This window comes from Scyliorhinus torazame, chromosome 12, assembly GCF_047496885.1.
Source record: "Scyliorhinus torazame isolate Kashiwa2021f chromosome 12, sScyTor2.1, whole genome shotgun sequence".
NCBI lineage: Eukaryota > Metazoa > Chordata > Chondrichthyes > Carcharhiniformes > Scyliorhinidae > Scyliorhinus > Scyliorhinus torazame.
The window spans coordinates 160,960,053-160,985,091 of NC_092718.1; the positions used below are offsets into that span (position 1 = coordinate 160,960,053).

Here is a 25,039-nt window from a genome sequence, read left to right on the forward strand (position 1 = left end):
GTCTGGTTTTCTGGTTATTAAAGCCTTTGTATTATCGAACTCCTCTCCTGACTCGTAATTGAGGGTATCTCAGGGTGTCTGCAATGCCCGAACACACCTTGTGGCCCATGGTCAGCACAGACCAGCAACTCAACCTGGGGCCTGTCAATAAGGAGTAGCGCCATGCCTGGCAGTGCGCTTACCGACTGAGCCACTGGGGTACAGTAGAGGTTCAAATAAATCATTCCATGAAAAGAAATAGATTAACATTCCTACAACGTGCTCCTTACCTGCAAGCTCAGTGAGGCACCAGTGCTCTATCCCAACACCCAGAGTGCTACAGCCGCCGTATTGAAGGCACCAAGGCTGTTTCAATAACAGTTTATAAAATTTGATCCATTATTGCAGAAATTAATGAAATACACACAGACACCACACCACAAAATTCCACCAAATAGGGTACCATCTCCTCCTTGAGGTTTTGCCAAGCATTGGATTAATCCCTCCAGTGTTGCTCCACAGAAGGCAACAGGTAAAACAAAAAACTGGCCATGCCTTTTTAACCTTTCGAATATTAGCCAGGTAGAAAGAATTGGAATGAGTGAACAGAGCTGGTGAGCAGCTCTAGACCACGTCACTTGCAGTAAGACGAACAAGCCAAAAAGGTCGAAAGATGGTTCAGCCAGAGGGCCTAACGGCTTACGTTCCAAGTTGGAAAACTCCAGCCCAAACACAATGGGTGGGATTCTCCGTTCTGCCAATGGGATTCCCCAAACCCCGTGGCCGTGGGTGCATGCCGACGGAACGGAGAATCCCGCCCAATATCATTCACTTCATAAATGTTGAATATTTTGCCTATTCTTTCCCCCTTTTACCTCTTGCGTCTCTTTCAAAGCAATAATGTGCCCGTTGCTTGGGCAGATTGGCTGAACCCGTGACATTGTGTTGCCACCTATCCCATATAGAGTTCAAAGATGCCACAATGCTGCCCAGTCAATAAAATTCCAGGTTCTACACTCATTCCTGTGTCTTGTGACATGAAGGCGTTTATCACCAGCAAAGCTAATCACAAAACTCAAATTACTGAACCGCCACATTGTTCCAAACTTCTACCTTGTGGGGTTTGACAGAAAGCAGCAACCACACCAATGTGCGTATAATATTGCTGCCTTTTATTTCAGCCAAGTGCTGCTGGTTTGGGTTCCCCTGAATATAAAAAGGCTTTTACCAGTATCATCAGCGCAGTCTCGAGCAGGAGGGAGCTTATTCGAGTCCATCGTAATTGAGGCTCCAGTGGGTGAAAGGTCATGGTTAAAGTTTGTAGTGGGCCTTGCAGCCAAAAGGTCCTGGTTTAAATCCAATGGGATCCGGGATCCGGGAAGGTCATAAAGAAATTGTGGGGGCATCCGTACATTGCTTGCGTCCTGATTAGATAGTTTAGCCACCGGACTCTCCCGGTTAAAATCACAGGTGCTTTTCCCAGGCTGGATTTCCCGATCCACACAGGGCCTCAGCTCTTGGAGATCCTCTTCAAATGATCTGGAGAGGATGGAGGGGTTGGAAGGATAAGAAAAATAGAATGCCAGTGAATTTCAGTGAAGATTCTGCTTTAAACTTCAAATTACATGACAGCTTCACACACACTGGGACTCCCGAGACTCCTGATAATGCGGTTTTCACAAATTGGACCTCAAAGTAGGGGCCTGTTTAGCACAGTGGGCTAAACAGCTGGCTTGTAATACAGAGCAAGACCAGCAGGGCGGGTTCAATTCCCGTACCGGCCTCCCCGAACAGGCTCCGGAATGTGGCAGATCGGGGCTTTTCACATTAACTTAATTGAAGCCTACTTGTGACAATAAGCGATTCATAGAATTTACAGTGCAGAAGGAGGCCATTCGGCCCATCGAGTCTGCACCGGCTCTTGGAAAGAGCACCCTACCCAAGGTCAACACCGCCATCCTATCCCCATAACCCAGTAACCCCACCCAACACTAAGGGCAATTTTGGACACTAAGGGCAATTTATCATGGCCAATCCACCTAACCTGCACATCTTTGGACTGTGGGAGGAAACCGGAGCACCCGGAGGAAACCCACGCACACACGGCGAGGATGTGCAGACTCCGCACAGACAGTGACCCAAGCCGGAATCGAACCTGGGACCCTGGAGCTGTGAAGCAATTGTGCTATCCACAAGGCTACCGTGCTGCCCCAATTTATTATTGAACTCCTTTAGATTAATTGATTGATATTTATTGTCACATGTACCGAAGTACAGTGAAAATAATTTTTCTGCAGCCAAGGGAACGTACACAGTACGTTCAGATTTGGCGGGGGTGGGGGTCAGTTCAGTAGGACCACAGCTATTACAGATTTTCAACTTACAATTCACCCTAAAAGATTTGAGTGGGCAAAGTTGCACATCTTAGGTATTTAAATTTCAGATTGACCTTGGCCCAGTGGTAGCACCCTGACGTATGAGTCAAGCACCACTCCTTAGTGCAGCGTTCAGTACCTCAAGATGCCAGAGGTGCCGTCCTTCGTGGGACAATATTTCAATGGGACAATATTTCAATGGGACAACATATCAAGGTCTTGTTCCCCATCTTAGGTCGACAACAATGATACCTCAGATCAGGTGATTTCTTCCAGCGTCTTGGCCAATATGTTGTCCTTAACCAACACCTAACACAGGTTTATTGGCTCATTATTACATTGATATTTGTGGGAACTTGCAGTGTACAAAACAAAGCCATAGAAGAAGAAGCCATAGAATCCCTACAGTACAGGAGGTCATTCGGCCCATCGAGTCTGCACTGACCTTCTGAAAGAGCACCCTACCTAGTCCCACTCCCCCGCCCTAACCCCACCTGACTTGCGCATCTTTAGACTGTGTAAGGAAAACGGAGCACCCGGAGGAAACCCACGCAGGCACGGGGAGAACGTGCAGACTCCACATATACAGTCGCCCGAGGGCAGAATTGAACCCGCGTTCCTAGAGCTGAGAGGCAGCAGTGTGGATCACTGTGCCACCGTGCCACCCACGGCTGCCACGTTTCCTATAGTACACGTCAAACATCATTGGCTTTGGGATATGTTATAGTGGTCACCAAGGACACAGGGGATTGGCAATAGATTTCCCCAAGGGGTTTGTGGATTATGAATTCCCCTATTAAGCAGGCAGCTCACCCACAGGGAAATGAGTAGCGGGAGCTTCAAACCCACTGCTTCAACACGGACTGGTAAGCTGTAGGTCCCGGGGCTTTGACCGGACTGCTGTAAGCCACGGTAGCGGCCTTTATGGTTATTTCAATAAAAGAATTTGGTGTTGGAAGGCTGGCCTTGGCCAAGTTATTACAGTGTGTGATATCATTGCAAGTTCTTGTTTCTTCATTGCAAAGAATAATGTTTTATTATCATTGTCCTGTGATTGACAACAAGTATTGGCTTGGCAGGATGGTGGGGAGGATGAGGTAACACCACATCTTTCTCCATCCTCTAAGAAATGGCTCAGTACTCTCTCACACCCGAATAAGCCATTTCATGGGCAAGTACCTTTTCACTGTAAATCGAATTCGGTTACTCCGCTCCAGAATCCTTTTCAGAGTGTGAGCTTCATATTCAGAAGGCGGCTTGAAGCTGACCCCATCAGGCAGCCCATGGACCACTATCGAGGGCGGGTCCTTCAGGATTTTCTCATAAGGCACAGGGACAATCGAAGACTTTTCAAGGGCCTCACCTGAAATCAGAGTGGATTTTGATCGTTAATGATTTAAAAAGTCCAATCCGTCAGACTGTAATTCTTTTAGTGTTTCCTACATTACTTCACAGCAGGCACAATTCCCTTAATCTCACAGTGAGGGGGGGGGGGGGGGGGGGTCATCATATGGCAAATATTTCAATGATCATGCTGTAAACAGTAAAATGATTTATAAAAACATGACCCAGAGCCCAACTTACAATCTACAGCTTTCCCGCTAAACAACGACAGTTTTTAACCTTTAAGAACTGGATTTTGTCATCAACTTCTTTGAGAACAGAACTGTATCCCCAGTCGGGTAAGCTGACACCTGCTGGATCATATCCCAAACATAGCCAGGGAAAGCCAGTGGAACCGTTACCCGCACACTCCTGGGACAGGGTGCTGCTGTGTGGTCATCTCTTATGCATTTCCGACACTCCATCAAAATCTAGCACCACCCCTCCCCCAGTGTGCAGTCAGCAATCCCACAAATCCTCCACACTCACTGTAAAGCACGGCAAACACTTCTTCCACCATCTTTCGCAAGACATAAACGTCAGCCATGGGGTCCGGCGACTCCCTTTGAACATTCCGGCTGTTGTCGGTCACCATTTTCAACATCTCCATCTCCCGTAGTTGTGCGTTCCAGTTTGCTGCTGGGATAAGGATGAAGATTTAGTTAACCGATGGAGGGGAGGTGACAATCACAGGTTAGCAGATTACCCGTTGGCCTGACCTTTGTCTCTGTGCTGGTTAAGCAGGTTAGCACACCCACAAAAATAAGGGAATGAGGATATTGCAGATTTTAAGCTTCTTGGTAGTAAGATGGCGTTCGCCATAATTTGCATTTGATCGTTATTTGAGCCACAGGAAGAGGCAGAACCACCTCCCCCAGCCAGCCTGAGTACAAGAGAAATGGAGCACACATCTGCTTCCTGGAACTACTTCCTCAGTGAAAGGGACAATAGACGACATGTGCCCAAAACCATTGCTTACATTGGTTTTGAGCAAAGAAAAATCGAGCTGGGATGATTTGATCTTCCTGCTCTAGGGCGGCACGGTAACACAGTGGTTAGCACTGTCGCTTCACAGCTCCAGGGTCCCAGGTTCAATTCCCGGCTTGGGTCACTGTCTGTGCGGAGTCTGCACGTTCTCCCTGTGTCTGCGTGGGTTTCCTCCGGGTGCTCCGGTTTCCTCCCACAGTCCAAAGATGTGCAAGTTAGGTGGATTGGCCATGATAAATTGCCCTTAAGTGTCCAAAGGGGTTGGGAGGGGTTGCTGGGTTACAGATATGGGGTGGAGGTGTGGGCTTAAGTTGGGTGCTCTTTCCAAAGGCTGGTGCAGACTCAATGGGCCAGTGGCCTCCTTCTGCATTGTAAATTCTATGTCTATATCTATGGCAGTGCCTCAGCAATTCTTAAAGATACAACTGAAATAAGGAATAAACTACATCTGCCCACACACGGCACAAATCTGAAAATAACATTAGCGTTCATTGGTTTTCAACTTTCCACCCACCAGGATTCTCTCCTTCCCACTGACCAGGATTCTCCCCTTCCCTCACCTGAGGGGACAGACAGCCAATGCAGTTCCAGGCCATTACTAATTATTAAGACCCAGGAAGCCAAACGCTAGGGTGAACGCTGGTTTATTAACGGTCACAAAAAGTCTGCCTACGGCAGCAAATATACACAGAGTAAAGTCCCGTTGGCGTGACCAACATGCCGGTCCCTGTCTGGGCCGGCCTTTTTATTAAATTCTATGAGCCCCAAATAGGCGGTCCTCTGCCCACTAGCAGGGAAGCTCGTATTCCACGAGTCCGACGGGGAGATCAGTCAGGGTATCCCCATGGGCCTCCATGGGGTTATTACACTAATAATATTTTATGATGGCAAATAATTTGCCCCAGCACCAGTGGGATCCCAGGAGCGGAGCCTCAAGTCCGCTTTGTGCTCAGGAATTGGAAATTAATCTATTTCAACCCCAAATGATTTGGTGACAATTCAGAGTTTGGGTGCATGCCTGGAGTTATTTATAAAATGGACACCACAATCGAATCCTTCGTGCAAAGTAAATGAAGAATTAAGCGCCTTCCCTTAAATCTCTGAACACATTCCATCCTCAACATTTTTTTAAAAATCGATCGGTGATCCTTAATAAGAAAGGACGTGCATTTGGATAGCACTTAGCTGGTGAAGTATTTTTTAACTCTGATCACTATTGTTGTGTATGACATATGGGGCAGCTAATTTGGTGCACAGCAAAGTCCCATTAACAGCATTGAGATGATCTGTAGTTGGCGATATTGGTTGAGGGATAGCTAGCTGTTGCCAGGAAAGTATCCTCAATGTTCTTCTTCGAATAGTGCCATGGGATCTTTTATGTCTGCCCGAGTGGGATCTTGGCATTTACTTTTTACCCAAAAAGTGGCACCGCTGACACTACAGCACTCCCTCAACGCCATTCTGAAGGGTCACCTCGCGTTAGGCGCTCAAGCCTTGCAGCAGGACATTGTAGAATGGTGGAATTCTCAGCACAGAAGGATAAGGCTAAGCCGATGAAGCCATGTTAGAAACTCACAGAGCAGCTCAGAATGCTCGGGTGCGCGGTAGCCAAGTGGTGTGAACTTACTGCAGTATTTGACAAATTCTTTTTGCAGCTCCCTCCTGGCATTCAAAAACAATTTTCCTTTCTCTGTTCCCAGAACATACATGGTTTCCTCATGAACGGCGATGCAGGCAACTTCAGTGTTTAACTTTGAGAGCGCTGTGCACTGCAGAACACAAAAAATGGTCACAAAGAGGTTAGTGTCTGGGGAGGGCCAGAGGCCTGCAGACGGGCAACATCCACGGATTGCGAGAGGAAATTCAGCTGACCATTGCTCAAGGTATTTAACAAACAAAAGGAACGTCCATAATCTGACCCCTGAAACCCATTGAAACGGAGGGTAAATTGAAAATTTCAACATAGAGATAGATTTTTAAATTTTAGGCCAGGGGGAGATGGAGTGAAGATTCAGATCTGCCATGATCTCACCGAATTAGGGGAAACAGACTGAAGGGGTTGAATGGCCTACTCCAGTTCTAATGTTCCCTCACTGCATTTCGCACAAGCAATGAAAACTGGTTTCGCAATGAATAATTTGGACTTGCATGCAGTGGCTGTTATTCGACTTTGAGATCATTCATTCTGGGTTTTTTCTGATGACGAGGCATCCAGGCATACAAAAAAGAGAAATCACTGGGGGAAAAAAAAACATCTTCAGAAAGTGATTGGCGCGCTAGTTTCACACGGGACAATTCGTGCTTTATCTAAAACTTTAACCTTTCCCTCTTTCAGAATCTGACTGCCACAGCTGAGCATTCCCAACACTTTCAGCCAGCGAGCAGCTTTGCGTGCTGGGTTCACACCTCCGGAATTCCCTCAGGAGAGAAATCGTGTGCCCGAATTTCCATTACCAGTTCCTGGATTGGGAAAACATATCTGATTGCCAAACAGCAAGTCCAAGCACCCTCTGTGGAAACGTTCTTTAGACTCGGCCGGGTCGTCACCGGTACATTGAAGGCTAAACGAAGGAAGGGCTTCCTGTGGTTGATGCGGATGTCACACACAAGGAGGAATCACAACATTTAAAAGGTCAACAAAACCTAACCCAATAATTCAGCTTTGAGGCAAGTATGCCAAATTGAGGTGTCTAGCTTTAGACACAGGGCTTGGTCTCTCATGAGGAATCATTTTCCATGGATCAATAATACTGGATAGACAGGATTGTTTGATTATTTAAGAGTGCCTCATTATAAATGTCTTTTATTGGAAACTTTTGTGATGGAGGAAATTCAAGATGGTGGTTCATAGCATGGCAACATTTTACGAGTGATTTTAGTTCTGCTGACTGCTTGTACATCACTTAATTGTTTCATATGTCGATAGGGATTCCTTATTAGAGTCTTACATGCTTACCCTCCCTTCAGTTTGTGCGCGTCCTAATTCTTCATTGAAATTTGTACCTCCTTTTTCGGAATTTACACTTTGTTTTGTGGACCGGTCCAAGTGTGACATGGCACCTAACGTGACAGGACAAATATAAGCTACAGCACCATTTAAAGTGCCATCACGAATAGACCTCTCATGGCATTGCTCTTCGTAGGTTAGTGTGGACGCCATTTTGGTGAACACATTTTTAGAGTTACGGAAAGAGGCTTACATTTCTGCATCACCTTTTCCCTCAGGATATCCCAAAGTGCATTATATCCAATTAAGTACCCTGGAGACGTTAGTCACCACTGTAATGTAGGAAAGGCAGCAACCATTTGGTGCACAGTATGGTGCCACAGACAGCAATGGGATAATTGCCAGATCATCTGCTTTAGATGCCGCTTGTGTGGTGGGTTCAAAAATCAAGTCTGCAGGCCTTGGAGGTCCAACCAAAAGGTAGAACATTATTTACACTGCAGGCGGGCTGCGATGTTACACTGCTCATTTTCCTGCGCAAACGGTCGATCTTAAAGTGCCCCTGTTCTACTGCAAGGCTGGTAGCAAGGAAACACTAGCAATACCACAAATACACAACTTTTTCCTCCTCCTTTAAATCAAAAGGTCCCAGACAGAATAAACAGTATAACATCAACAATCAATTAGCCACACGAACAATCAATCAACAACCAGTCAATACGTCAGACGCTTCAGAAGTCATTGTTCTCTGTGTGGTTGTCAGTGAACCTCAGGCGTCTGCTTTTTAGTGCTTGTTGCACCTCTGGTGTCTTTGGCTTGTTGTGAGCGTCGTCAGTGGTTATTTTAATCGGAGTTGACGTCGTGACCTGAACTTGACTCAGTGTTTGATCTGCAACTGAAATGCTGTTTCCCCCCCCCCCCCCCCCCAAGTGGTTTGGTTAGTGTTAGGTTTTTGGGAAGGTCCAGGTCGTCTATTGGCACAGCTGGATTTGGACTCTCGTCGGTTCTGCATCTGGCGGATTGGTTCTTGTTGGCCAAAGTTGATCGACATGTCTCCTCCATATTACATTGTCTCAGGTTTGTACGGTGTAGGAGATCAGTCCTGTCTGTGCCAAGATGGTCGCAAGAAGTCACTTTTCACTTGTGGTATAGTTCTTGGCCAGAACGTCTCCACCTTCTTCTCCCACCATATGAGCAGATTCTGCTGCTTTTTCACAACAATTTATTTTGTCTTGGGTGGTTTCAGCAAATTGAATACTGCGGGTAGTTGATGTCCATTAGCAATTGTGGAGAAACCTGGGGTGTCGAGTGCACAGTATTCCTGTACGTGAGCAGGAATTGGCTCAAGCGTTTAGGCAATGAATCTTGTTCTCTGGTTACCTTTAACGACTGTTTCATCGTCTGTACAAAACCGTCTACCAACCCATTTGTGGCAGGGTGACAAGGAGCGGATCGGACGTGTTGAATTCCGTTCTTCTTCAAGTAGTGTGCGAACTCTTACAAATTGAGGCCCATTATCGCCCGAGTTGTTCAGGGTAACCAAATCTGCTGAAGATTTCACCCAATCTCTCAATTGTGTTCTCCGCTGAGGTTGACCTCATGATGACAACTTCAGGCCATTTTGAATGAGCATTGACTAGAATGAAAAACATGCGTCCTTACAACAGTCTGGGGATAGGGTGGAGGTGTGGGCTTAAGTAGGGTGCTCTTTCCAGGGGGCGGTGCAGACTTGATGGGCCGAATGGCCTCCTTCTGCACTATAAACTCTATGATTCAAAGATTCTATGATAATCAACGTGTACCCATTGCCAGGCCTCTTCTGGCCATTCCCATGGGTGGAATTAGCCCATCGGCGGCAGGTTCCGTACTTTTGTGCAAGATGAATACATTCCCGTCTTGATTTTGGCATCAACCACGGCCACCAGAAATAGCTCCTGGCTACCTCCTTCATCCTTACAATACCACAGTGGCCTTCGCATAATTGATTTCATACACATTTTCTTAATAATGGTGGAATAGTGACTCTCATTCCTCAGGAGACAACCACCTGTACGGATAGCTACGTCTTCAGGTGGAATATGGCTTTAACTCAAGATTTTCTGCTGAAGTCTTTCCTCGAAGCACCACGTCCACAACTCCTGGCAGGAGTGGATCATTTCTATTCCGCTTAACTTTACAGGAATGTTATCTACTTGCTCGAAGTAGAAAATGTTTCCACACAAACTGCTTGTTGACAAACTATTTGGTAAGGGTAGGCGGGAGAGTCCATCTGCATTCCCATGAAGGCTTGACTGAGGATACTTGATCGTGTATGTGTGTGCTGACAAGAGAAATGCCACCTCTGCAGGTCCAAGAATCATTGTTAGTGGATGGTAGTCTGTCAAGAAAGTGAATTGGTAGAACCATTTTATGCCAAAAATGATACCTAGGGCTTCTTTCTCTATCTACAGGTGATTGAATTTAGCCTTATTCAAGGTCCTGGACGCAATGGCTATCGGCTTCTCTTCACCTGTGAGCATTACGTGGGAAACCACTGCCCCAACTCCAAAAAGTGATGCGCAACACGTCAGTTGCAGGGGAAAATTTGGATCAAAATGTGTCAGGACATCTGACTTAAGTAGCAGCTCTTTGGCTTGCATGAATGCTCTCTCACCCATGTCCACTTTTTTATTTTGACAGAGTAAATTGTGCAAGACTTTTAGAATAGTAGCCAGATTAGGGACAAACCTTCCATAATAAGCCGAAGAAAGATCAAAGTTGGTTCGCATTCTGCGGTGCAGATGCCTTGGCTTTCGAAGATGATTTTTGCAGTCCCTTAGTGCCAATGATCTGTCCCAGATATTCAACTGAAGATTGGAAAAATTCATATTTGTCTTTCGGACTCTTAATCCATAATCGTCTAATCTCTGGAGTCAAGCATCTTCCTCATTCTTTCCGGTAACCAAGACGTTGTCTAAGTAACACTGGACTCCGTCTAATGCTTAAAATTTGGTCCATAGCTTGTTGGAACAATGCTGGTGTGGAAGTGATGTCAAATGATAATCATTTATATCGAAATAACCCTTTGTGTGTCACGATCGTCAAGATCTGTTGTGAATCTGGACCCACATTCATTTGAAGGTATGCTTGACAAGGGGTCGATTTTACTGAAGTGTCGGCCTCCAGCCAACCCAGCAAACAGCTCATCAATCAGGGGTAGAGGGTACGGTTCTGCACACAGTACAGGATTAAAAGTGACTTTAAAATCGCCACAAAGATGTACAGATTTGTCCTTTTTCAGCACGGGTGCAATCGGCGTGGCCCAATCACTCATGTTAATGGATTCAAGGACCAGCTGTTCTAATTCTGCCTCTACATTAGGTCTGATTGTGCATGGCGCTGACCGAGCCTGAAAGCATCTCACCTGACTTTCTTCCTTGATCTTCAGCTTTACCAAAATATCCTTTATGCTTCCCAGCTCACCATTGAAGACAATGGCATGTTTCTTCAAGATTTTGGGTAGACCTGTTTCGGAATCTGTCATGAGATTTACCTCGGCCTAGTTTAATCTGATCTTTTCCAGCCAAGTTCTTCCCATTAGTACCGGATAATTTCCTTTGACTATGTGCAAGGACAAATCTACTGTTTGTCCATTTAATTGCACTATTATATCAACAGAGCCCCTCAGCAGAACTACTTCTGGTTCCAGGTCGGCACGGTAGCACAGTGGTTAGTACTGTTGCTCGACAGCGCCACGGACCCGGGTTCGATTCCCGGCTTAGATCACTGACTGTGCGGAGCCTGCAAGTTCTCACCGTATCTGCGTGGGTTTCCTCCGGGTGCTCCGATTTCCTCCGAGAAGTCCCAAAAGATGTAATTGTTAGGTAAATTTCGACATTCCGAATTCTCCCTCTGTGTACCTGAACAGGTGTGGCGAATAGGAAATGTTCACAGTAAATTCATTGCAGTGTTAATGTAAGCCTACTTGTGACATAATAAAGATTATTATTCTCCAGTGTAGGCTTTTAACACTCTCTTTGAGGGTTGCAGAGCAATATGTCAGAGCTTTTTTTGATAAACACTCTCTGGCACCAGCAAGATGGCTGCCCCAGTGTCCACCTCCGTCTTCCTGTCTGACCGTCCAGTAATGGAGTCACCCAATATCGGTGTGTTGCATCAGACTGTGAATCAGGTTCCTTCTCACATCCTTTTTGTACCACACAGACACTCTTTCCTTTATTCAGTTTCTCAGTTGATTTATTCTGCTCTTGCTTTTTGTAACTTTTGCCTGAAGTTTTTTTTCTCCAATAAGCATCTGCAATGTGGCCCTTTTTGCCACAATTTCTGCACACAATGTCTTTGCACCAACAATCCGCTGCTAGGTGCCCGGTTTTTGCACACCTATGGCAAGTGTGAATCGGTGTTTGGGTTTATGTTTCAGCCGACATCTTGTGTATTCTTGTGCTTAAACTCGACTGTTAAGCTTTTTGGCTGCTAATTCCATGGATACAGCAACTCCCAAAGCTTTCTTTAAGGGCGGGTCGTTTTCGGTTTACAATCGCTTTTGAATAACTTTGCTCCTTAAACCACAGACTAATCTGTCTCTGATGGTATCATTTAATGCAGGTTTTCAAAAGTGTGGGTTGTGACCTGCGGGTAGGTCACGGACAGGTATCGGAAGTGTCATAGAGCGATTGTTCACAGCATTCCAGCGGTGGTCCCGATCGAGAGAGAAGTATCCAACGGCCGCTACCGGCATTCAAACGGAGAATGGCGGTCGCTATAGGCCTTTAAGTAAAACAAAATGAAGCTCTGTGCAGTCTTCTGACTATAGCGGCAGCAGTGAGCAAGTCACGTGCCCTGCATGTACACTTGACATCAAGCGCCCTATACGTGCATGCTTTTGGCATGAAATCACGCAGAGCCTCTTCCATCTTCTACTGCTAGTAAGCAAGGCAAGAGGACTGTGAAGATGGATCATTTTGTTACAAGCAAGAGATGGCCAGAGGCCCAAATAGTTAGAGTGCCAACTGGTTGTCAGTGGGTCCCGGGAAAGAAAGTTTGAAAAACATTGATCTAACACATCGCTGAATTCGCAGTGTTCAGCCAGTCTTTTCAGGGTAACTACAAACTGTGCAATTGATTCACCTTCTTCTGGTTGCGCTTAGGAGACCTAAACCTTTCTGCAATGACTAAAGGTTTCACTGAATAGTGGCCCTGCAATATTTCCACTATTTCATCTTAGGTCTTCGTGCCTGGCTTTCCCAGTTGTGCCAGTCTCCGAAGGAGGTTAAATGTTCCTCCCCACCCCTCCCATTATGCTGAGAAATTTTGGGATTTTTAGATCTGCTATCATGTTTGCTTGGAGAAAATAGTCGAATTGTTCTGTCTGTGAGCTCCATCACTCTGTATTCAGATCAAACAGTCCCAATGCGCCAAAAACATGTTTCATTATGGAAGGACCTGCGTGTGCAAACTGTGCCGCAAATCTTCAGCATTACCTTGCTCCCTCTCGCCCCAAAAACAAACCAAACCTGAACTCAGCCTGTTCTCCTTTAGTGTTTTTCAACACCCCCAATTCTAAATTTGTCATTGCAGAGTCCTCGTCACTCCGTGCTGTTACGGATCATTTTGGGCAGAGTACGCGACGAGTTTCTTTCCAAAGTTGTTTTAGTCCTCAATGATTTTCTGGTTCATCCAGTGGCTACAACCGTTGTTTGGCTCCCCCTCTCCATCATCAGCTTTCGTGCAGTGACAGTTTTAACTATTTACCTTTCCTTTTGGGTGCCCACAAACAATGTTCGCCCACCTCGTCGCCAGTTTTTCATGCGGTGGATTCAATTTGAAACCTGCAGGCCTCGGTGGTTCAACCAGAACGTCGGGCGCCGTGCGTCAGGCGTCGGGATCGCATCACCTGATCAGTCCTTGTTCGATTGCAAAGCCACAAGTGAGGAACCACTTGTGTGAATACACAACAGCTTAAGAAACTGGGCAATGGAGACCTGTCAGTTTCTCTACTCGTTGGAACTTCTCAGTTGTATCTCTCCTCCTCCTTAAGCTACCGGGCCCCTAGAGGGTGTTGGCGATCATGAACTTCCATTGGATTGGTCCATGATTATGTTTGGCCAAGTGTCGCCGGGGTTTGCCATTGACCTTTGCAGCAAGGCTGACCAAGAAACTCTCCCGCTCTTTACCGCCTGCCATCGTGTGTATTGGAAGGGTTTACAGGCCGATAATCAACCTGTTTGGCTACATTATGAACGCACCTTCCACAGCCTTCAAACCTTGAAGTGGGACTTGAACCCAGAGCGTTTGGCCAAGAGTTGGGGCGCTACGCACTGTGCCACAAGACCTCCCTCTATCTCTCTGCACTTGCCCGGGAATTATGGAAGTTTCCCGCTGGTTACGGTCAGCAGGTTAGACCAACAGCACGCATTCTGCTTCTTGGTATTAACTCAACTACAATTTTAAAAGAGTGCCATTAATCTCAGCGCCCCTGTAAAGTCACCTGGAAACTTCACTCAATGATACCAGCTGGGAGGGAGACAGATATTGCTAATTACAATGAAAACACTGGCAGGAAACAAATCAGACAAAGAATGGTATTTCCCACCACTGACTGCTACTTTAGTCGAGTTCTGATGAAAGGCTATTGACCTGAAACGTTATCTCTGTTTCTCCCTCCACAGATGCTGCCTGACCTGCTGAGTATTTCCAGCATTTTCAGTTTTTACTTCTGATTTCCACCATCCGCAGTATTTTGCCCTTCATTCTGCTTACACTGTCATTCATTTTTACCTTACCAATATCACGAGGTGCAATTCCAGCACATGTCCAGTGACACAGCGTACATGAATCTGTCCGTGCCAACATGCAGCAAAACCAGGATAACATTAAAGCTTGGGCTGATAAGCGGCAATTAACGTTCAACAGCATTTCCGTTGCGGAATCTCCCATCATCAACAAGCTGGGGGTCCCCCATTGACCAGAAACTGAACTGGACTAGCCATATAAATATTGAGGGTATTAGAGCACATCAGAGGTGTCATGATATACATCAACATATCATGGTGCAATCACACACACACTGACACACTGATGGACATACAGTAGGACCAACCAGCATACACAACATTTCAGCCAATCACCAGTGAGAGCACACGCATTATAAAGACAGGGGACACCAGAGTTCCGGCTCTTTCTAGCAGCAGCCAGCTCAGAGCACAGAGCTCACAGCCTGCCTCTCAGACATTCACCATGTGCTGAGTGCCTCACCTAGATAGTGATAGGACAGGGTCCACAGATAAGCTGGTAATGCACGTACCCAAGCTTACAGTATGTTATTACAGTTGAGTTGTTAATAAAATAGAGTTACACCATCTCCAGCCGTGTTGACCTGTTTGTAGACCAGAACACCCAACACGACATGGTTCCAGGAGTGGAAGCAGACTAGCCCCTGTGAGACCTACCTGCAACTTATCAGCAATCCGCCATCCTGCAGCATGGAGAACAACCTGTTCCAGCAGTGCCTGCAGGGTAAGGACGAGCCTTTCCAGTCTTATTTAATGCACCTCCGCATCCTCGTGCAGTCCTGCGGCTATGGGCCCACCTCTGACTCCATGATACGCGACCAGATAGTTTTTGGGGTCATGTCGGACGCCCTGCGCCAGCAGCTCCTTAAAATCAAGCAACTCACCCTAGCGACGGCCATCGAGACCTGCGTCCTGCATGAGAACACCACCAGCCGGTACTCACACATCCAGGCGGCTGAAACGGCGCGGCAGTGTCCCCATGAGGCGGAGCGGGTCCAGACGATCGAGTACCTCCCGGCCCGCAGCCCGGAGGAGGGCGGCCATATCGCACACTTTCCGAGGCCTCCCGTGCTTGTACGTGCCAAAAGAGGGGACGTTGACGCGGAGGAACGCGATGCGCAGGTACGCAAGACCGCCACGCGCATGTGCGGTGGCGCAACGAACGACAACTGTGGCTCCGCCCATTTAAAGCAGTAATGTCCGGCCAAAGCGCGACAATGCCTACGCTGTGGCAGGCTTGGCCACTATGCTGCCTGCTGTCGAGCACCTCAGCCTGCCAACTCGCAACAGTTTAACCAGCCTCGCAGAAATGTTCGGGCAATTCTACCCACGTTCACCGAGTCCGATTAACAAGCTGTCCCCAAGTCGAACGCACCAGCCGCTGTCGGTGCACAGCATTGATCCGGACGACGAGTGGTGTGCCACCCTGACGGTCAACCGATCCCAGGTCACATTCCGCCTGGACACTGGTGCTTCCGCAAATCTCCTCACATGGTCAGCATTTCAAACCCTGAGGGTCAAACCAGCAATTCTTCCATCCATCTGTCAACTGGTCGACAATAATGGCAACGTCATCCCCGCCACGGGTCGTGCCAACTCGAAGTGACGCACAACTCGCGTAAAGCCATCCTACCCTTCGAGATCGTGGGCTCTTCAAAGGACTCTCTGCTAGGCGCACAGGCGTGCAAACTCCTCCACCTCGTTCAGCGAGTACACTCTCTCTCTTCAGAAGGCACGTCTGACTTCCAAGATGCGGAATTCAGGACGCAACTAAACTCAATCCTCTCTCACAACCAGGATGCTTTCGAGGGCATGGGTACACTGCCCTACACATACAAAATCCTGCTCAAACAGGATGCCGCCCTGGTAGTTCATGCACCTCGCAGAGTCCCAGCACCCCTCAAGGACCACCTCAAGCAGCAGCTGCAGGAACTTCAGGATCAAGTAATGCTTTCCCGGGTGACGGAGCCAACAGCATGGGTCAGCTCCATGGTGTGCGTCAAGAAGCCTTCCGGCGAGCTCCGGATCTGTATTGACCCGAAAGACTTAAATCGCAATATAATCAGGGAACATTACCCTATACCCAAACGTGAGATGATCACGTGTGAGATGGCTCGGGCAAAAATATTCACCAAGCTTGATGCCTCAAAGGGCTTCTGGCAGATTCAATTGGATCAGTCCAGCAGGAAGCTGTGTACCTTCAACACTCCATTTGGCAGATACTGCTACAATAGGATGCCGTTTGGAATCATATCGGCCTCTGAAGTTTTCCATCGCATCATGGAACAGATGATGGAGGGCATCGAAGGCGTGCGTGTCTATGTGGACGATTTCATTATTTGGTCTACCACACCGCAGGAGCATATCAGTCGCCTCCAACGCGTCTTTCAACGGATACGGGACCAGGGCCTGCGCCTTAACAGAGCCAAATGTTCTTTTGGCCAAACCAAGCTCAAGTTCGTGGGGGACCACATCTCCCGGTTGGGTGTGCGGCCGGATGCCGACAAGGTGGCAGCCATCACGGCTATGCAAAAGCCGACAGACAAGAAGGCGGTGCTACGCTTTCTAGGAATGGTCAACTTCCTGGGAAAATTCATCCCTACCCTCGCTTCCCACACCACAGCTCTCCGGCACCTTGTCAGGAAGACAACTGAATTCCAGTGGCTTCCCACCCACCAGCGTGAATGGGAGGAGCTCAAGGTCAAGCTTACCACCGCCCCAGTACTGGTGTTCTTCGATCATGCAAGGGAGACGAAGATCTCGACTGACACCAGCCAATCCGGCATTGGGGTGGTCCTCCTGCAATGAGATGACGCCTCATCATGGGCCCCTGTCACCTATGCGTCACGTGCCATGACCACCACAGAGCAGCGCTATGCGCAAATTGAGAAGGAGTGCCTAGGCCTGTTGACTGGCGTTGACAAGTTCCACGACTATGTGTATGGCCTTCCCCAGTTCACTGTGGAGACCGACCATCGCCCGCTGGTTAGCATCATCCAAAAGGACCTTAATGACATGACCCCTCGCCTCCAGCGCATTCTGCTCAAACTCCGGAGGTACGACTTACAACTTGTATACACCCCGGGTAAGGACCTGATCATAGCAGACGCTCTGTCCAGGGCAGTCGACACTCCGTCCGACCCAGAGGGGTTCGTTTTCCAAGTCGACGCACATGTAGCCTTCACTTCTACCAATCTGCCGGCCACTGACGAACGCCTTGCCCACATTCGCCGTGAGACTGCGGCTGACCCCCTTCTGCAATGTGTGATGCGTCACATGACGGACGGGTGGCTCAAGGAACAATGCCCACAGTTTTACAACATTCGGGACGACTTGGCAGTCGTGGATGGTGTCCTCCTGAAGCTGGACCGCATTGTGATCCCACCCAGCATGCACCGGCTTGTCTTAGAACAGCTGCACGAAGGCCATCTCGGCGTTGAGAAATGCCGACGGAGGGCCCGAGAGGCTGTATACTGGCCGGGAATAAATGAGGACATTGCCAACACTGTGCTCAATTGCCCCACCTGTCAGCAGTTCCAGCCGGCACAACCACTTGAGACCCTTCAGCCCCATGAGTTGGTCACGTCCCCCTGGTCGAAGGTGGGCGTGGACCTGCTCCATGCGCTCGGCAGGAACTACATCATCATCATCGACTACTTTTCCAGCTATCCTGAGGTCATACGCCTGCACGCCACCACGTCATCGGCTGTTATCCGGGCCTGTAAGGAGACCTTTGCTCACCACGGCATTCCGCTAACCGTGATGTCAGACAATGGCCCCTGCTTCGTGAGTCAGGAATGGTCTTCCTTCGCCAGTGCATACAACTTTGCACACGTGACGTCCAGTCCCCTGCACCCTCAGTCAAATGGCAAAGCAGAGAAGGGCGTCCACATTGTAAAAAGGCTCCTCTGCAAGGCTGCTGATGCAGGATCTGACTTCTGCCTCGCCTTGCTGGCCTATCGCTCGGCCCCACTGTCCACGGGCCTATCGCCGGCCCAACTGCTCATGGGTCGCACCCTCAGGACCACTGTGCCGTCCATTCACGTCCCAGACCTCGACCATGCTCCGGTACTTCGGCGGGTGCAACAAGAGCGTGAGCAACACAAGGCGGCTCATGATGCTTGGGCGACTGATCTTCCTGCCCTAGTGCCTGGAGATCATGTCCGCATACATCTTCCGGAGGGTGGCTGGTCGGCAACTGCTGAGGTTCTTAGACAGGTGGCTCCCCAATCATTTCTGGTTTGTTTGCCTGATGGCTCCATTCGCCGCCGCAATCGGCGTGCCCTTCGTCTGGTTCGACGCTCGCTACAAAATTCTGCACCGGTGCCATGGCCTCCTGTTGTCCCTGACATGGACTTTGTTGAGCTTCCGGATACCCTGCCTCCTCCTCACTCGACCGTGGCCCGGCCCATTCCTCAGCCGGTGGATCCTGAACCACCCTTGAGGCGGTCAACCCGAATTCGTCGCCCACCCCAAAGACTTGATTTATAAACCTTGCACTATTGGACTCACTGACCTGTTCTGCAGTACTGTTTAAGAGTTTTCATCGTTTGTTAATAGCATTTTTTTCGTTCTTGGTGTAACATAGTTTTCCTCTGCACCTGGCACATTCCGTGTATATAGTATAGCCACATGTACATATTGATGTAAATAATGCACACACATGGTCAGACACACTCATTATACTTTATTTATTCTCATGTAGGTACATATTCTTTGCGTAAAGGGGGGATGTCATGATATACATCAGCATATCATGGTGAAATCACACACACACTGACACACTGATGGATATACAGTAGGACCAACCAGCATACACAACATCGCAGCCAATCACCAGTGAGAGCACACGCACTATAAAGACAGGGGACACCAGAGTTCCCGCTCATTCTAGCAGCAGCCAGCTCAGAGCACAGAGCTCACAGCGTGCTCTCAGACATTCACCATGTGCTGAGTGCCTCACCCAGATAGTGATAGGACAGGGTCCACAGATAAGCTGGTAATGCACGTACCCAAAGTTACAATATGTTATTACAGTTGAGTTGTTAATAAAATAGAGTTACACCATCTCCAGCTGTGTTGACCTGTTTGTAGACCAGAACACCCAACACGACAAGAGGTTAGGAATTCTGTGGGAGTAACTCATCTCCTGACCTTGACCGCCATTTCCAAGGCACAAGTCAGGAGTGTGATAGCCTGGGCGAGTGCAGCTCCAACGACACCCAAGAAGCTCAACACTATTCTGGACAAAGCAGCTCGCTTCATGGAAACTCCAACCACCACCTTCAATATTCACTCTCTCCGCCACTGATGCACAGTAGCAGCAGTGTGCATCTTTTAGATGCACTGCAGCAACTCAGCAAGACTTTTTTGACAGCACCTTTCAAACCCGTGACCTCTACCACCTAAAAGGACGAGGTGCATGGGAACACCATTACCTGGAGGTTCACCTCCAAGCCACGCACCATCCTGATCTGGAACTATTGTGATGAATGTAGGAATTTCTTTATAGATCACATTATATATGTCTGTTACAGTAATGTGACTAAAAGCCGGAGTTAAGGTACATATATTTGTTATAGTAATATTTTTTTAAATCCTGGTTTACCCTCCAGGCAGGCGATGTGTCTGCAACTTATGCAATTAAGTTGTCGTCAAAGTGAGATCATCATTTGTTCCAACCATGTATGTGTTTAAAAGGGAGGCCTAATGGACTTTTGTTTATAGAAAGAAGAGTTCCAGGAGAGCAGACAGTCTGAGGCCTTGTGTTTAGACATGGGTAAGCAGGTCTAGGACTGGAGTGGGATAAAGATGATGTAATCAAAGGGAGGAGCCAGGTCTGTAGCAGGCAGTTTAGATTTTAGTTTTGCTAGGAGCTTGAATCTGAACAGGGGCTGTTTTCCAAAGGCTAAGGTTAAGGAGTAATCTCCCAAAGACAGCAAGACATGCAGCCAGTGTCTAAATGGGTTTTCTCTCTCTCTTCAAGCAGTCTTTCCAGGAAATCTCTATCCAGAGAACAGCAAGTATCCCTGTATTTGCTAACTTTATTTTAAGCGGCTTTTGACCAGTGACAGGCTTTGCTTAATTGGAAATAGAGGACGTACCGCTTAGAAGTTAAAGTGTTTTCCTTTTATTGTTAAGAATTGTTTAACTGTTAATTGAAAAGCTATTTTCTGTGATGTTAATGTATTGAGTCCTGTGATAAGAATAAAATTTGTTTTAATACAAAGGATACCTACTGGTCAGTGGAATCACTCCTGGAGTGAAGTATTCTTTCCTCACAATTTTACAAATTTAAAAATAGTGTTTGGGGTACTTGTCCTATATCCTAACATATGCTGGGGTCTGGTCCGGGATTTTAACACTATATTGTCACTTCTTCACTGTCACTGGGCAAAACAAACCTGGAACTCCTTCCCTAACAGCATGGTGGGTGTACCTACAATACGCGGGCTGAAGCGGTTCAAGAAGGCAGCTCACCACCACCTTCCCGAGGGCAATTAGGAATGAGCAGCAAATGGGCCTAGCCAACAATGCTCATATCCCATGAGCAAATATAAGATAAAAGTCAAACATTGGAAAATGTGTGTGCCTCTATTGGTCAGGCTTGTGGTGATTAAACAGGGTATAATAGAACAAAAGATATTTAGGAAACAATGAGAGGGCAGTCGGAGACAGCAGGAGGCCAGAGAAGGACTGGTGAAATCAGCAAACACATGGAAGAGAAGATTTGATGCAGGAAAATGAGAATGGCTATATTTTGCTGGGAAGAATGGAGAGAGGCAATAGAAGATAAATGGTGCAATGTTTTAAGGAGATGCAGAGACAGAGAGGCCCGAGAGTGTATGTACACAGACCTTTGAAGGTGGTGGACCAATTCGTAAAGGCTGTTTACAAAGCATTTTGGTGCGCAGCACAGTGGTTAGCACTGCTGCCTCACTGCGCTGAGGACCCATGTTTGATCCCGGCCCCGGATCATTATCCGTGTGGAGTTTGCACATTCTCCCCGTGTCTGTGTGGGTCTCAGCCCCACAACCCAAAGATGTGCAGGCTAGGTGGATTGGTCATGCAAAATTGCCCCTTAATTGGAAAAATGTTGAAAAACAAAGCAGTTGGGATCCTTGGCTTTATTAATAGAGGCATGGGGTACAAAATGAAGTCATGTTAAACCGTCATAAAACACTGGTTAGGCCTCCGCGAGAATATTATGTTCAGTTATGGGCCCCACACTGTCGGAACCGCGCAGAGGCCCCAGAGTGGGTGCAGAGGTAATTTACCACGGTGGTACCTGGGATGAGGGACCTTTTGGTTACATGGAGAGGCCCGAGAAGCTGGGACTGTTCTCCTTAAGTGTACAGAAGGTGGAGAGGAAATTTGGAAAGAGTTCTTCAAAATTGCGAATGGCATGGATGGAGTCAATAAGCTGAAACTGTGTCCAGTGGCAGAAGGGCAGATAACCAGAGAAACACAGAATTAAGATGATTGGTAAAAGAACCAAGAGTTGACATGAGGTAGCATTTTGTTTAAGGCGGTGATTTGTTACGATCTGATGCGAGAGGATGGAAGGAGACCCAATAGTAACTTTCAAAATGAAACTGGATAAATACTTGAGGAACATAAAATAAATGGAAATAGGCAGGTGTGGAGGGGGCCAGGTTAGGACCAGGGAAGTGGGGTTAAGAGGATAGCACTATCAAAAATCTAGTATGGCCTCCTTCTGTGGTGTATGTCTCTAGGTTTCTGTCTTATGTATGTTATTTTCGGACTCTGTGGAGGTGATTTTCACCTCACCTCTAGGGCCACGAAACAAACCTCCCAATTTCCACTTCCTGGGGGCAGCAAGTGAGTGTTTCTCTAGAAAGGGGCGCGTGATCTGTCCCAGCATTTTACTGCATCAGTGGTGACGATGAAACTCCTCTTCCTCTGACCGTCAGCAAATCTATAACCACAGGCCTTTATTCAAAAACGTTAGAACTTTTCTGCCTTATTTTAGTTTGAAATTTTAGGATAAAAACAAGCTCGTAGGCAGATAGGCGCTGAAACAAAATCCCAGTTGGCCAGTGTGCCAATTTCCTACCTCCATCCTAGCCTCGGGCCATTTTTACGGAGGCCGGTTGGTGGACCATGGGTGTTGGGGGGTTGGTGGGAGGGGGGGAATGGCAGGCAGCTGGCACAGCTCCTTAAAGTCAATTAAAAGAAGCTAACAGGGATTTTCCATACAGCCTTCAGGTCCCCATGGGGACATGGGGCCAGTTTACGTGCCATGGAGTGGGGGGGGAAGTGGGGGAAGAGAGAGACAGAGAGAGAGAGAGAGAGAGAGAGTTTCCTTGGTTTCCCTACTAAAGGCCCTCATTGGAAATATTCTCCATTTTAAAACTCTCCCGGAAGCTGCCCTGTGGAGAGGATACCTGCCCTTCCATTTTGAAGCTCCCTCCCTCATTTCCCCTTTCAAGTTGAAAGGTCTCAGATTGGCCGTCCAGCTTCAAAAGCCTGCCCTTTGAGAGTCGAATTGTGCGACTGATTTCCCACACAGGGTGGGCTTCTGATCCACATTTCATTTTTTCTTTCCAATTAAGGGACAATTCAGCATGGTCAATCCACCGACCGTGCACATCTTTGGGTTGTGAGGGTGAGACCCACGCAGACATGAGGAGAATGGGGATCGAACCCGGGTCCTGGTGCCATGAGGCAGCAGTGCTAACCACTGCGCCACCGTGCTACCCCTGATCCACATTTCAGCCTGACAGCCAAAGCCCAGAGGGAAAATCTTAATAATCATAATTAATAATCTTCATTAGCGTCAAAAGTAGGCTTACATTAATGAAGCTACTGTGAAAATCCCCTAGTCGCCACACTCTGGCGCCTGTTCGGGTACACAGAGAGAATTCAGAATGTCCAATTCACCTAACAAGCTGTCTTTCGGGACTTGTGGGAGGAAACCGGAGCACCCGGAGGAAACCCACGCAGACACGGGGAAAATGTGCAGACTTCGCACAGACGGCAACCCAAGCCGGGAATCAATCCTGGGTCCCTGTTATTGTGAAGCAACAGTGCTACCCACTGTGCTACCTGCCTCCAAGAATTGTTTATAGCTGTTTTTGCTCTCTCCTTCTCTCAGAGTTTTGAAAGTTTTCTGTTTTTTTTCCCTCCAAGACTAACACCTGCTGAGAATTAGTTCCATAGGACACCTGCTTACACTGCGGCATGATGGGAAATGTAAGCCCATGTGCTTGCTGGGTCATGATTTATGGACAACCCCCCCCCCCCACCCCGCACCAGCGATACGCGCTAAAGAACCCAATCTGCAGGAGCTTCAAAGATGTTGAGCCTCTGAACAAAAACATCGCTCAAAGTACCGAAATATACAAACCAATTTTACAGGTAAGATGAATCATGCTGCAAGAAATGTAACTTTTATGCATTTAAGAGAGAAACAAAAACAGGGAATAAGAAGGTCACCTACTACTTGGGACAATGTAGAAATGGGCAGAGCAGCAAAGGAATATAGGGGGACGGAGAAACAAATACCCAAAGGCAGCAACACAGGTTAATAAAGAGATCTTTTAAAAAAAATAAACCAAACAGTAAGATTCATTTCTGGAGAGGGGTAGAACTGAAAAGTAGAGAAGCAATGTTAAAACTGATATCGAACGTTAATTAATGACCACACTTGGAGTACTGGGCACTTATCTGGTCCCCTTATTATCAGAAAGATGGAGACACTAGAGAGGGTGCTAGAAAGATTCACACGGTTGATACCAGAGCTGAGATGTTATAATTATCAGGCAAGACTGTCCTACTGGAGTAGATTGCACTGACCATTGAGTCCAAGGCAGACACCAAGCTGGTGATAATGTCCTTCTTGTCTGAGAAGCTCTGAACTCCACACATAAGTAGTTGCTCGTGACAATTATTACTCCTGGTTCCTTCTTCAAGACTCCCTATATGTGCCATGTTTACCTGTGGAAACAGATAACAGCAAGAAAACATCCATTACTGAAACTGGAGGCCTTTTCTGTGTCGCATTACACTGCCTGTGTCCCACCTCCCACCCCCAGCTTCCACCCTGTAGGAGGACAGGCTGGTTGCAAATCACACCATTCATGAACTAAGTGGTTGTCAATGCAGTGGTCTGAACTTGTTGTTTCCTGTTGTTGAAAATGTATTGACGCTGCAAATGACCTCCTTGTTGCCAAGATAACACGGTCAAGTCGTGTATATATATATAATATATATATTAATAAAACACAATTCTCAACTTCTTGCCAATTTTATCCCGCCCCCCTCTCCTTGCAGCATTGACTCGTTGCTGAGGTACAGTTCTGACAGCCTCTGGTGAAAATGGGTTTTGAATATATATTTGTTATTGAGATGTGAGCATCACTAGCAAGGCCACCACTTGTTGCCCATATCTAATTGCCCTTGGGAAGGGCGAGTCGCTTTCTATCACATGCAGGTACACCCACAGAGCTGTTAGAGAGGGAGATCCAGGATTTTGATCCAGTGACTTCATAGAATCATGAAATTCCTACCACGCAGAAGAGGCCATTCAGCCCGTCGAGTCGGCACCGACCCTC

General features: G+C 47.4%; 1 protein-coding gene across 11 annotated transcripts in view; it reads right to left on the reverse strand.

The window, feature by feature from the left end:
* Window positions 1-25,039, reverse strand: part of gtf2ird1 (GTF2I repeat domain containing 1) — a 322,923-nt gene that overhangs the window by 195,474 nt on the left and 102,410 nt on the right. For 10 of the 11 annotated variants that reach the window (XM_072469282.1, XM_072469287.1, XM_072469290.1 and 7 more), the window contains exons 2-6: window positions 24,282-24,422; window positions 6,352-6,493; window positions 4,227-4,376; window positions 3,534-3,717; window positions 1,208-1,518 (exon numbers count right to left, since the gene is read on the reverse strand). In XM_072469282.1, the coding sequence (XP_072325383.1) occupies window positions 1,208-1,518; window positions 3,534-3,717; window positions 4,227-4,376; window positions 6,352-6,493; window positions 24,282-24,416 (922 nt within the window). In that variant the 5' untranslated portion in view covers window positions 24,417-24,422. The remainder of the gene's footprint in view (window positions 1-1,207; window positions 1,519-3,533; window positions 3,718-4,226; window positions 4,377-6,351; window positions 6,494-24,281; window positions 24,423-25,039) is intronic. The other variant, XM_072469285.1, reaches the window with a different exon arrangement.